Source organism: Petaurus breviceps, unplaced genomic scaffold (assembly GCF_028583685.1).
Source record: "Petaurus breviceps papuanus isolate PSGF00001 unplaced genomic scaffold, PetGlider_PUasm1.0 37, whole genome shotgun sequence".
NCBI lineage: Eukaryota > Metazoa > Chordata > Mammalia > Diprotodontia > Petauridae > Petaurus > Petaurus breviceps.
This window is the reverse complement of record NW_027186296.1, coordinates 74,347,148-74,362,141: the sequence shown is the minus strand read 5'-3', so window position 1 is coordinate 74,362,141 and position 14,994 is coordinate 74,347,148. Positions and strand designations below refer to the sequence as shown.

Here is a 14,994-nt window from a genome sequence, read left to right as displayed (position 1 = left end):
TCTATGTCTATGTCTATGTCTATGTCTATGTCTATGTCTATGTCTATATATCCATATCCATATCTATATCTATCTTTATCTATATCCATATCTCTAACCATATCCATATCTCCATCTCCATCTGCATCTATATATGTTAAATATTATTATTGTTGTTGTTATAATGATGGTGATAATGTTCCAGTAACCATGCTGAGGAAACAAAGAAAGGCACAAACAATCCCTACCCACCCTCAAGAAGGGGGGCAGTTAGGTAGTGAAGTGGTTAGCGTGCCAGGCACGGAGTCAGGAAGATGTGAATTCAAATTCAGCCTTACACACTTACTAGCTATGTGACTCTGGACAAGTCACTTCATCCTGTTTGTCCTCATCTGCAAAATGAGCTGGAGAAGGAAAAGGCAAACTTCTCCAGTAGCTTTGTCAAGAAAACCCCCAAAAGGGGTCATGAAGAGTCAGATATAACTGAACAACAACCCTAAAGAAGTTCACATTCTAAAGGGGAAGACCTGTAAATAACTGAGTACATGCAAGTACATGGGGTGTATAGGTAATCGAGGAGGTCTGGCACATCTGGTGTGAAGTCTTGCCAAGCCCTATTCAGGGCTGCTCACCTATCTTTGGGGTCTACCTGATTCACTCTACTCTCACATATGGCTCCAGGAAGTTGTAGCATGGGCAGCAACTCCACCCTCTGTTAAACCATCTTGGCAGACAGGCTAATCCAGGTTGAGGGAAACCAGTGGGCTACAAATTCATCAGTGAGTTGGGGGGTGTCTACCCTAAGCATGTGAAGATTTCCTTCTGTAGAATGGGAGGATGAGAAAAATTTGTTCTAACAGCCATGAAGGCAGCTGAAACAGGTGCTATGGAGTGCTTAGAGCTTGGTCAAACATCAAAAAAGACAAGGTCGGGGCAGCTAGGTGGCACAATGTATTCATTCACCAGCCCTCAAGTCAGATGGACCTGAGTTCAAATCCAGCCTCAAGTACACTTAACTAGCTGTGTGACCTTTGGCAAGTCACTTAATCCCAATTGCCTTGCCTTCCCCCCTCCCCAAAAAAGAAAAATAAAAAGACAAGGTCATCTGCTGCATCCCAGGCCATTGCCAGTCATTCTTACTTTCATCTTGCCGCTGGACTTCAATGACTCTGGAAGAGAGAGTGAGGCTGATGACTTTGTGTAACTCTGTCTCACATAAATACAATTAAATTAAATACATCACAGAATGTCGTCACAGATCCTGTTGAAAACAAAGGACAAACAACAACATGCAAGAAATAAACAGAGTAGATGGGAAGTGATCTCAGAGGGGGAAGGCGCTAGCCAAGGACTGGGAAAGACTTCCTGCAGAAGATGGGATTTGAGCTGAATCTGAAAGGGAGCCAGGGAGACTGAGTCACAGAAGGGACAAGGGAGAGCATTCCAAGGTCAGCCATTGCTGGATCACACAACTTGTGAAGGAAAGGAGAGGGTGAGAAGACTGGAAAGCCAGGAAGAGCCTAGGTTATAGGAGCTTTAAAACCATTGTACTTATATTGGTCCTGGAGGCAATTCCCTGGAATTTACTGGGGGTTGGGAGAGTGGGAGAGCAGAAAAGAGAGGAGGAGCGACATGGTCAGACGCAGGCTTTAGAAAAACCACTTAGGCAGCTGAATGGAAGATAGATTAGAGTAGGAAAAAGATTTGAGGGAGGGAGACCATATTTCAATAAGCCCGAAGGGAGGTAATGAGGATCCAAATTAGGGAGTAGAGAAAAAGCGTATGAGAGATGTTGCAAAGATAGAAATACCAAGATTTCACAATGGGTTGGATAAGTAAGGCAAGTGCAAGCAAGAGACTGAGGATAGCCCAAAGGTTATACATTTGGTTGGGAGGATGGTGGTATTTAGTCATCACCACAGTGGCTTGTCAGTTCAAGCATGAGACTGGGCAAGAGCCATCACCCTACCAAGGCAAACAGACCCCAAGAATATACAACAATGGCAATGTTCCCAGCAACTGAGATGTTCTCCTGGAGACATTCAAGCTCTTTCCCAACTATCTTCATATTTTAAAATAAACGAAAAGTGACTTATAAGTATTTTTATTTTTAAATATTATTTTCCCCAAAAAATAAACTTTTTTTTTTCAAAAATAAATACATGTTATTTTCCCCGATACATGTAAAGACAATTTTTAACATTCATTTACTTACAGCTCCCTAATGGGGAAACAAAAGTCCCTCAGAGTTTAGCTTGATCATCTAATAGAACTCCAGGAGCCATTTTCTAGTCATCTTCTTACCATGCTCCTGCCTACAGTCTGGCCATCACCCTCATCTTTCCTCCTTCCCACCTTGGAACACTACCCCCTCAGTTCCTTGGCTATAACAGGTGACCTTTGACCATATCTTGCCCAGAACCAGGCCTCCAGGACACTTTCCAGCCATTTCCCCACAGTGCACTCATGAGCCTACTATCCATCCCTGCCTGCCCTTCCCTTTCAAGCTCCCCTCTAAGGACTGTCCTTTTCCAATAGAAAATAAGTTCTTTGAAGGCAGGAGCTGACTAGCTTCTTTATATTTGCATTCCCAGCTCTTAGCTTAATGCCTGGAACCTAGTAGGTGCTTAATAAATCCTTCATCTCTATCTAAAACCATGATATTGCTGGTACTTCATACCTCACTGAATATGAAGACCAAATCAGATAATGTATGTAAGGCTTCATAAACTATAAAGAACTACTTGGGCTGAGTTATTATTTTGATGTTTTTATTCTGATTATTCATGCCTAGTTCATTTCATTTAAAAAGCCCAATTTCAAAGCTGTATCATAAAAGAATGACTTGCATGTAGTATCCCATCTCCATTTTATAGATGGAGAAACTGAGAGAGGTAAAGGCAAATGACTTGTCCATTGACTGAGATCTGTTTCTCACTTTAAAATGAATGCATTGGTTCTTTAGTATAAACAATTCTTGTGAATTTAGGAATTCCCTCGGCCATTGAGTCGCTACACTTACCAGGCTAAGTCTAAGCCTGGGGTCCCTGGTGGCCCTACCAAGGCTCCGAGACCCTGCACAGTTGGTCTTCAAAAGTACGAAGCTTGTCTATTCATCTTACTACATTTGGCAACCTGGGAGAGAGGAGAGTTTGTCTGTCACTTTTCTTTGCACTTTCTGCAGTTTATTTGGAGGTTCTATGCTGGTTACCTAGGAAACTTCCAGAGAATAAGAGCTGATTGGCTAGAGTTTCAGAGATGGGGGCATTGTTTCTAAAGGTCCATGTTTTATGAGTTGGTGTTCCTGCCTCAGTGCTTCAAGAGTAAAAGACCACTCTAAAATAAATAGCCTCCACGCTACAGGTTTTTATTAAGAATTTGTTTAATTAGTTAGAAGATTTAATTGGAGTGGCTTTTTTAAAGAATGAGAAATAGACATATTTACATAAATTAATAAACTAGGAAACCAACAAATACTTCAAGCACTCGTTGGATTCAAGTGCTCACTCGTACTATTAATAGTTAATGAACTATGTCAAATAATCCTGCCAATTTTGAATGTTATTTTTCCCCCAAGAAAAGGGACATTTTCACAAGGGTCTTTTAAAATCTTGAAAAAAGCTGATTTGGTTTCTGTAGAATGCAATGTAGACAATAGCCCTTTCTCTCCAGGGGCTACTTTCATGGACTTCAGACTTCTCTAGAGGGTACTTAGGCATAGCATCAACAGCGAGCAGAAACATCAAGAAACAGCCTTTCTGCACAGCACTGAACACAGGAAGCTTATTTTTCTAAGTCATCATATACCTGGCAAAGCATGTTCTCTAGAGGATTGTAGCAAAGCAGAGTTTCAATAGGACTTCTTAAAGGGACCAAACTCTCTTCTTCCTCTGAAAGAAGTGCTTGAGGAGAAAGAATGAATTTTTTTTGTATTAATGTTTTTATTTAAAGTTTTGAGCTCCAAATTCTATCACTTTTCTCTCCCCTTCCTGAGATGGTAAGCAATAGGTTAAACATGTACAATTATGCAAAACATTTCCATATTAATCATTTTGTATAAGATTCGATTAAATTTTTAAAAGTGAAAGAAAGTGATAACATGCTTCAGTCTGTATTCAAACAATATCAGTTCTTTCTCTGGACGCAGATAGTATGCTTTATCATTAGTCCTTTGCCTTAGATAGTCTTAGATCATTGTATTACCTAGAATAGCTAGGTCATTCACAGTTCTTTGTTGAACAATATTGCTGTTAGTGTGTACAATGTCCTGGTTCTGTTCACTTCATTATGCATCAGTTCATGTAAGTCTTTCCAGGTCTTTCTGAAATGATTCTGCTTATTATTTCTTATAGCACAATAATATTTCATTACAAACATACCACAATTTGTTTAGTCATTCCCCAATTGATGGGCTTCTTTTTGATTTCCGATTCTTAGCCACCACAAAAAGAGATGCTACAAATATTTTTGTACAAATAGGTCCTTTTCCCTTTTTTTTTGAATGTGTTTGGGATCTAACCCTAGCAGTGGTATTACTGGATCAAAGGGTATGCACAGTTTTATAGCCCTTTGGGCATAGTTCCAAATTGCTCTCCAGAATGGTTGGATCAGTTCACAATTCCAGCAACAGTGAACTAGTGTCCCAGTTTTCCCACATCCACTCCAATGTCCAACATTTTCCTTTTCTGTCATATTAGCCAATCTGATTGGTGTGAGGTGGTTTTCTCAGAGTCGTTTTAATTTGCATTTCCCTGATCAATAGTGATTTAGAGCATTTATTCATATGATTATAGATAGCTTTGATTTCTTTGAAAACTGCCTGTTTATATCTTTTGACCATTTCTCAACTGGAAAATGATTTGTATTTTTATAAATTTGACTTACTTCTCTATATATTTGAGAAATGAGACTTTTATCAGAAATACTTGTTGCAAAATCCCCCCCCTCCCCAAGCCCATTTTCTGCTTTCCTTATAATTTTGGTTGCAGTGGTTTTATTTGTGCAGAAACTTTTTAATTTTATAGAATCAAAATGACCTATTTTACATTTTGTGATGCTCTCTATATCTTCTTTGGTCCTAAATTCTTCCCTTATCCATAAATCTGACAGATGAACTATTCCATGCTCTCTTAATTTGCTTATGGTATCACCCTTTATGTGTAAATCATGTACCCATTTTGTCCTAATCTTGGCATACAGTGTGAAATGTTGGTCTATACCTGGTTTCTACTATATTGTTTTCCAGTTTTCCCAGCAGTTTGTCAAATTATGAGTTTTTGATCCAAAAACTCACATCTTTGGGTTTATCATATACCAGATTACTAAGGCTATTTACTATGATGTAATCTGTACCTAATCTATTCCACTGGTCTGTTATTCTGTTTCTTAGGCAGTACCCAATTGTTTTGATAATTACTGCTTTATAATACAGTTTGAGACCTGGTATGACTAGACCACCTTCTTTCTCATTTTTTTCACTTGATTCTCTTGATATTCTTTTTTTTAAGCAATCGGGGTTAAGTAACTTGCTCAAGGTTACATGGCCAGTTATTATTTCTGGGTGTGGTGCTGAGTATCTGAGCCCAGATTTGATCCAGATCATCCCGACACTGGAGCCGGTGCTCTTACTCGCTGAGCCACCTGGCCGCCCCTAAGCAATTGGGGTTAAGTAACTTGCTCAAGGTTACACGGCCAGGTGTTTCTGGGTGGGTGCTAAGTGTCTGAGCCCGGGATTCGATCTCCAGGTCTATCTCAATACTGGAGCCGGTGCTCTTACTTGCTGTGCTACCTGGCCGCCCCAATTCTCTTGGTATTCTTGAGCTTTGGTTCTTCCAGATGAATTTTATTATTTTTTCTAGTTCTATAAAATAATTTTTGATAGTTCAATTGACATGGCACTGAAAAGATTAATTTAGGTAGAATTGTTAGTTTTATTATATTGACTTTGCCTACCCAACTAATATTTTTCCAGTTGATTAGATCTGACTTTGTGTGAAGTGCTTTATAATTGTGTTCATATAGTCCCTGCATTTTCTTGGCAGGTAGACTCCCAAGTAATTTATATTGTCTACAGTTATTTTAAATGGAATTTGTCCTTCTATCTCTTGCTGCTGGACTTTGTTGGTAATATATAGAAATTCTAATGATTTATGTGGGCTTGTTTTTTTTTCTGCAACTTTGCTAAAGTTGTTAATAATTTCAAGTAGTTTTTTAGTTGATTCTCTAGGATTTTCTAAGTATAACATCATGTCATCTGCAGATGACATCAAGTGATAGTTGTTTCCTCGTTGCCTATTCTAATTCCTTTAATTTCTTTTTCTTCTCATAATTGCTATCATTAACATTTCTAGTATATTATTAAATAATGGAGATGACAATGAGCATCCTTGCTTCACCCCTGACTGTACTGGGAAAGCTTCTAGTTTATCCCCATTACAGATAATGCTTGCTAATGGTTTTTTAACAATTACTTAGAGATAGAATGATCTTTTCTGTTCGATTGGCCCAAGACAAAAGAGGAGAGGAAGAGACAACTCTTTTCCCCAAATAGAATCATAAATTTCAAGCTGAAAAGGACCTTAGAGGTCATCTAGCTCAATCCCCTCCAGGAGAGGGGAAGGGATTTGAGTAGTGACTTGCCTGTGCACACACAGATCTAAGTGATAGACTAAGATCAGAATCCAGTGCTCCTTTCATTATGCCACCAGCTCTTCCCCTCAGTTACAATACTTTTCCAGCTTCAAGACCCTTTGCATGATGGAAAATTTACATTAACACCTAATATTTGCAAAAAGTACTTTGCAATTTGAAAAACACTTTGAATATTATTAGCTCATTTGATCTTTATGTTGCAAGAATTTTCAGAGTCCTTGCTAGCCACTGAAAGAATAAGCCAGCAGAGTTTACATACAGGTACACTGCAGTTTATTTATACGCTGTCAGGAGGTGATGGACATGTTTATCTATCTCACAATTCTGCAGATGACATTTTATTATTCAAACAACAGACAGGTGAGCGCTATTTCTAGTCAGTAACAGAAAATAGGGAAGGCTAATTAGATTGGTGAAAACCAAGTCCTAGAAATCCATCCAAGATGACACTATTTTGGGGAGGGGCCCAGGCAAACCTTCTTTCTCCTCCAGGTCTTGTTCTTAGCTTCCAGACTTCAAAGTAGCGCCTATCCCAGGCAGATAACCTTCCTCCTTCCCACCTCCACTTTGCATCTTTGTGTATCATCTTCTCTCATCAGAACGTAAGCTCCTGGAGGGCTGGAACTGCCTTTACTTTTGTTTCCCCACCATTTAGGACAATACCAGGCAAATAGTAAGCATTTAATAGATGATTTGTTTCCTTCAATCCTCCCTTCTTGAAACTGACTTTTAAAAAAAGGTAAAAAAAAAAAAAACCCACCTCAAGTACAACTGCAATCTAGGTATATTCACATATAGCTGATATATCTGGGACCTGATAAAATTTGGTTGGTTGGATAGTGGGAAAGAGGACAAGGAGACTCTCTACATACATTCTCTTGAATTATTCTTTGAAGAGAGGGCTTTGTTGTTGTTCAGTCATGAACCACTTTTTGCGCCCCCTTTTGGGATTTTCTGGGGGCAAAGATACTGAAGTATCTTTGCCATTCCTTCTCTAGCTCATTTTACAGATGAGGAACTGTGGCAAACAGGGTTAAGTGACTTGCCCAGGGTCACACGCCTAGTGAGTGTCTAAGACTAGATTTAAACTCAGGAAGAGGAGTCTTCCTGACTCCAGTGCTCTATCCATGGTGTCTCCTGGCTGCCCTAAAAGAGAAGGCAGCCTGGCCTTATCTCCCAATTCTCTGAAAGAGATGCAGGATCATCAATGCCTTTAAGTTTGAAGGGACAACTCTTGTGTTAATGAGTGACAAGGACAGCCCCTAGAGGAGAAATGAACCTCCCAAAACTAACTTACCTTATACTTTGGAACAACTGATGGTTGAGAGTTTGCTGGTTCAACAGAGCACCATCCAACATAGAGAACCTGCTTTTTTATTTTTTTGGGGGGAAGGGAGGGACCCTACTTTTAAAGCCAGAGCAACCTTCCCTACACCATGGTACAGAGACCCGAGGAAAGCAACCAAGCCTTGGGGATAACCTCAAATAGATGATCCAAAGATGAGACCCCAAAATCTATGTAGATCTGAAATATCCCTTACTTATGAAAAAAGAAAAGAAACTGACACAGATATTTTACTTAAACTATATATTTTTACATAAAACAACTCTATATGATACAAGAAAATCAGATAAAAATCACAAAGGTATATATAAGTTCTTAAAGGAAAAGTGTTCTTTTTTTGTTCTTAAATTACACACATATAAAAATCAGCCTTTAGGGCTACCAGTAAACCAATCAACCCCATCTGCATTTACTGTTAAATTCTTGTGTTTGATGCAAGAAATGTCTATTGGCTAATGGCACACAGTTGACAACATAGACTTCTTAACAACCCAACCAAATACTTCGGCATGTTTCTTCATATATTAAATATATTAAAAGAGGGTACAAATGACAATTGAGGTGTGACCATGTTGCCCCATCATTGTATATTGACGTGTTCTCAATTATTTGATAAATTTTTACTCATAATAGCAAAAAATCAGGTTTGGAAACTGTCTTTATTACCAAAGTCTCCTGACAGATCTAAAAACCCTCTAGTTGGTCACAAGGAGTTGATTATTCTTGATGAAGGCTTAAAAAGAGTTAAATTCTGTAGAATTACATCTAAATGAAGGAGGAAGGATAAGTCCACACACAACTGAGAAAACTTTTTCTCTCATAAATAATTTGCAGAGTATATTATGCAGTATTATCCTATTAGGGCCAGGACCTTTGATTTTCACCGGTACAGGGTGAGGAAACTTTCTCTACCAATGCAAGTCATCATTGTCTTGGCAACTTATATAATCTTAGAAGGTTGCCTAGGCAAGACTTGAACCCAGATCTTTCTGATTCTGAGGCCAGCTCTCTCTCTTTCTCAACTATCCATTAGGGAGAAAAAAAAGAAAACTTCTCCTATAAATGCAGAATGCCTTGCCCCACCCTAACAATACACCCCCACCCCCTTCTTTCCTAAGTTATTCAATACTCTTCTCCCCAGGACTTTAGCTCAAAATTCTTTTCAAATAGCCATTCTCATAGCTGGTCTATGGCTAAAAATTATTGCTGACCAGTATTTAAACTGAAAACAAAAAACATTTTCTTAGGTGCTTATGTCATAGATGCTACCATGAGAGGTATTTGAGACATATATACAACATATACACATCTCTATACATACATACACACAAGTAGACAAACAGTATAAATAAATTTTCTTTTGGTAACCACTTGATCAAGAAAAAGGACTCTGAAAGCATGTGTGTAACTCAGAAATACACAGGCACCTTGATGGGTGTTCTCCATTTAAACCGTCTGTGCTTTCAAATGTAGTGCAAACAACAAATTCAACCAAGAGTCACATAACTAAAAATAAACAACCAGCAACATCTAGTTGTACAGGAAAGTACTTTGAAATCTAACAGCATCCGTGTTGCTCCTTTAGCAAAAGAGAAATAGAAAATCATGAGCTAAATCCTTTATCTCCTATTGGCCTTCCATTTTCAGGGTCTGCCTGTCAAATGATTCTTACAACCTACCACTTACAGGCCCTGGTATATGCACCCACATAGTGGTGGCCAAAAATGCCACAGCATAGTGCACAAAGAAGACTGGATGGCTCTTCACGTTTTGGGGAAGCAAAATTTCTGTCCTCATTAAGAGTCTGGTTATTGCCTGCAAACCAAGAGTTCCCCAAAGGCTCACTTCTTCATAGATTGGAAATCATAATGAACACCAACCTAATAGCAATGAGAGGAGAGTCAATTGCCTTTCGTGAGGATTTATTGATGTGCTATGAGGTAACCATTACATTTAAGTATTGACAGTTCTTCATTTTAAGGTGATATTATAATGGCTTGAAAAATTGTAAGACGTTGATTGACTAAAATCCACATGAGGGAAGAATTAGAAAATTCTTGAGAAAGGACCCTATTCACATTTCTAAGGTTAAAACTAATAATTTTATTTTAAACAAATTGTTCTGCTAGTAATACTTGTTCAAGGGATCGAATCCCCTTTCAGACTTTGTCCAAGTTGAAGAGGGGAGGCAAAGGAACCCAAAGGGATGCTATTCATAAATATAAACTATATTTGAATGTTTTAAAAAAAGTGATAATCACAAAACTTGCATTTCACAGTAGGTACCCAGTCAGGGTTTTCCTCTGATGATGCCTGTGATCAAATGCAAGTCTTTAAAAAAAAAACAAAATTAAATATATTCATTATCATTAGTGTAAATAGAATGAAACAGTTATCTGTTCTTCCTTCTGTGAACAGTAGCCAGGGCAATAATTATATGCTCAACACAATATTGTTTTTATAGTTCAAATAAGGTTATGAAAAAAAATCACCTGTAAGCCTGACAGATTTTAACAGAAAGGCAAGATGTTGTCATGGAAAATAGGACTGGACCAAGAGAAGACTACTCTTCTAGCTCTGGCTCTACCACTAAGGGAGGTCACAAATTTTTGAGCATCAGTTTCCTTTTCTGTTAAATGGGATAAGGATCCCTGCTCTGTCTGCCCCATAAAGGGGTTATTGCAAGGATCAAATGAGGTTGAAGATGGGGAAGGGTTTTGTAGACGGTAAAACACCATGCAAACACAAAGGACTATTGTCAATTGTTTCCCCAAACCCTTGGAAGCCAGATCACACTATCTCATCCCCATCCACTTTATTTTTGTGCACGCACTCCCAGCAATCCCTCACTGTAACCATCTTGACCACTGAAGGTAACTTTTCTTTCATTCTGAGGAGCCTCATGAATCCATATCATTTTGTTCTTTTTAGGCATGGCACCGTGTTTTACAGGTAGAAAAGAAAGGACAAGCTAAGGCTGACAGCAGAGTCTCCATGTTGAATCTAAAAAGTCTTATTTCTAAGCCTTGTAGGTAGTCCCATACCATTTGGATCCCAATATATCTAGGAGAATTTTGTCCTCACTATATTTCACTTAAAATGAAATCTAAGGCAAAGCTTTTTAGTCCAAAAAAATTGTTTTTCAATTCAATCCATACTAATGAGAAAAAAGAGCTTTAAATCTACTCTAAGAAAAAGTATATTATCAAACCAGTGCCTGCTATATCACTATTTCATGAGTCAATACCAGAACCAACTGAAAGGGTCAATCTCATGATCTTGGCCCTATCACACTCACCCCAACACACCACAGTCTATCAGACACTGGTAACTACTCATCCAGTTGCTGCAGGACTTCATCTGACTTTTTTTCTCAGAGAATTTTTTTCTTAAAGCAAGAAAAACATTCAGGCAATTCTCAAAGAAAAAGAGAATTGACTGATCAATAGGTGCTTTTATGAAGTTTTTTCCCTCCCTCAGACTGACTAAACTCACTTTTTACCACAAAAGATGTTCCCATGCCTTATTCTCATAACACCTTGTCCTTAACTAATGTTTGTTAAATGGCTTTAGTGTAGGACCACAATATATTTCATCAAGATCTTTCTTTGTGTTGTTCCATGCTGGTCATTTGTTCCTGAGTTGGGGCAGATAACATATTTAAAAGTAATTTATAAGTTATTTCTGTTCTGGAAATCTGAACCAACTGCTCTATTGGCTCTGAGGTCTAAACAACTTTAATGATGCTCTCTAGGAAGGCCTTCATTGACAGTGATTGGTGACAGAGACTTCTGCTGACCTCCCTCCTAGACTCTAAATGCACAATTTTCTCCCACCTTCTGGCCTTCAAGCCAAGGCACTAAACCTTACTTAGAGACAACTGCCATTTGGGCACAACAACCCCTTTGATATCCTTCTTTAAGTAGGGTTCTAGCCAAAATAAGGCATGGCTATTCCTGGGCAATGAAAATATTTATTCATGTTCCAGGGGCAAAGGCAGCTATAGGCACCTTTCCTCTAAAACATACCATGAACTTGGGACAACCTGAGAAAACTCCAAATTTTCTGGATGTTTCCTCCAAGACCTCATTATAGCTACCTCTGCCTTTCTTTCCCATCTATGTTGTAAGGTACTGAGTCTCCACTTAAAGTGGGTTAGTAGGATTATGGGATATCCCCTTTTTAACTTCCACCTGACATGTGCTGGCTAATTCAAATAAATGTCTAGTTGATAGAACTTCAGGCAATGTGAGGGAGGCATTTTGGACAAGAAAACCTCCTCTAACGAGGGAACCTAAAGCTATCTAGGGGAAGGATGGTAATAGTTGGGGGAAGGATGTAGTCTTTGTGTTGCCCCCTCAGGGTCTGTCCCCTCAATTTAGGGAAGAATAGGAGAAGAGGAAGATGCTCTGAGTTCTTCCCAGAGATATGAGAGGTAGGCCTAATGAGAAAGGAGAGATGGTAGCTAGTAGGAGGAAGCTGTCCGTGCTTCCCCCCCCCCCCCCTTCAATTACGTCTAGCCTAGAACAGGAATTTGCCCTGGTGTGAACCTTACACCTAAATGAAGAGACAAAAGTTCTCACATTAGGGTAGTGGCTACTTTGTGACTTAACTCAAGGTACCCAAGGACTCCTGGCTCCTACACTTAGACTTAGGGGCACCTGGCACCCTGTGGCTCCCAGAACATCTGTGCTATAGGCATCCCCCACTGGAAAAGAAGGGATGTCATATAAGTAGTCACCTGGAATTCCTAGGATTCACAGATTCCTAATTTACCTAGTTCCCTTCCACTTTCCCTTGACTGACCCCAGAAATGGTTTGGTTTGACTATGGAAAAAGTAATATTAGTCATTTAAATGAATTGCATACTGCTTATCACCCATTACCATTCAGCCAGATGGTGTGTGTATGAGTGTACATGTGTATGTGTATGTGTGTATGTGTGTGTGTGTGTGACACCATCCAGCTAATATGGCAATTAGGTTGTTAGATATATGCATGTGTATATCACACACACATTTATGCACGTAGGTGTATAATATAAACATATATACATGTGTATGTCTGCACACACCCCATCCAACTGAATGGTATGCAACTATAGATTATATAAAATGTAAATATAAATTAAATATGTGCCAGATGAAATTTGTTGTAAGTTTTATTGGATTACAATACCACTCTTCACATAGGTTCAGCCTTCACGGTCTGTCACTTATATCATGGTTGTCCATTTGTAAGTTAAAAATAATTAAAAGGAAAATTTTTTTGCAGTCCTGTAGACCACCTGATGTGTGACATGTATAAATGGTGCCCTGATTTAGAGGACATACCTGTGTTTCTTAAAAACATGATTCCATTTCTTCTTATCAAGTCTCAATTCATTTTTTAAAGCATCACAATGTCTACTATGAGGGATTCACTACACTCATACAGTGAGTTTTAGATGGCTTACCCCAAAACCAATGTACACCTGTCAGGCATCATGGACTTGGAAAGGACCTCAGAATCATCTAATCCAAAATGAACCAGAGCAGAAATCACCCCTATTATATTTCTGATCAATGAAATTAGAAATCCCAAGTAATTCCAATCTCACTTAACAAAAAAGAATGAAATTGCAGGCTGCTTAGAATATTGGTAGTTGGATTAGAAAATACTTTGTGTTTCTATGGTTGCTAACTGCATATGCATTTAATGTAAACCTAGTTCCTGATTCCTGAGGCAGGATCCTCCACCTGTCCACAAGCCCAGAGAAGTAAGAGGTTTCTATTCTGGACAGAAGTTAGTGAGCAGCACAATTCGTTGGAAAACACAACAAACTCTGAGCCTCTATTTACAAAAAAATGCAGACAAGGTGTACTTCCCGTTCCTATTTTGTAATACACACATTTAGGGTTAACAAACATCAAACTCCTGGACCCTAGATCACAATTTGCACCCTAATTTTCCGTTCCAAGTTTGGAGAGCCCTCGCCGAAAATCATGCAAGTCATCGATCTTCCCATCAAGGACCTCCAAAAAGTTCTTGAGTTCCATTTTTAGGTGGCGCTGTCTGTGTTTACTCTCCTCGATGTCTGTCCTTAAAGACCTCACTTTATCTTCGAGATTTTGATTTTCTCTCTCAGAAGCCTGGAATGAAAGCAAAAAGAAGAGTCAGGAAGATTAGGAATCATGGACACCATCAATGACAAAGACATCCAGCCCCATTCCAGTCTCAATTATTTGCAGGTGTGGGGACCAGAGAAAGAAAGGATGGATAAATGGAATCCAGTTTCTCCATCCCCACAACCACCATCCTCATTCTGATGTTCATTACCTCTCCCATGGACTGTTGAGATAGTTTCCTAATTAGTCTCCTGGTCTTGAGTCTTTTTGCTCTGCAACCACAGTGTTACCAAAGTGAACCCAGGTTTAACCAAGTCACCCCCACCCTTGCCCTGGGGCTCAATAAACTCTAGTGGCCCCATATTATGTCCAAGTTGAAATATAAACTCCTCTGTTTAATATTTAAAGGTTTGTATAATCTGGCTCCATCCTACCTTTCCAGCTGTATTATACATTGCTCCCATTCATGCATTCTGTGGTCCAACCAAAATGGTCTTTTTGTGCTTCCTAAAACAGGACACTCATTACCTGACCCAAGCCTTGACCTGTCTGTCTCCCTTTCCTGGATTGCATTCCCTTTCCACCTCTGCCTCTTGGAATCACTGGCTTCCTCCTAGGCTCAGCTCAAGTACCTTTTCTTCTCTTCCACAACCACTGCTAGTGCCCCTTCTCCTCAAATTTACCTTTATTTACTTTATAATTGCTTCGTATATACCTATATATGTACATCTTGTGTTTTCCATTGGAATGAAATTCTTTGCTTTGCTTTTGTCTTTTTACCTATAGTGATTAGTATAATTAGCATGATTCCTGACACACAGTAGTTGCTTACTAAATGCTTGTAGGTTGACTGAAAGACATTTTTCAAAGAGCTAAGGTAAGTCCCAACAAGAAGAAATTGTTGACTGTATA

General features: G+C 38.9%; 1 protein-coding gene across 3 annotated transcripts in view; it reads right to left on the bottom strand.

The window, feature by feature from the left end:
* Positions 1-8,203: 8,203 nt before the first annotated feature.
* HOMER2 (homer scaffold protein 2) overlaps positions 8,204-14,994 on the bottom strand; it is a 162,923-nt gene continuing 156,132 nt past the window's right edge. For all 3 annotated transcript variants that reach the window (XM_069098717.1, XM_069098719.1, XM_069098718.1), the window contains one exon: positions 8,204-14,106. In XM_069098717.1, the coding sequence (XP_068954818.1) occupies positions 13,918-14,106 (189 nt within the window). In that variant the 3' untranslated portion in view covers positions 8,204-13,917. The remainder of the gene's footprint in view (positions 14,107-14,994) is intronic.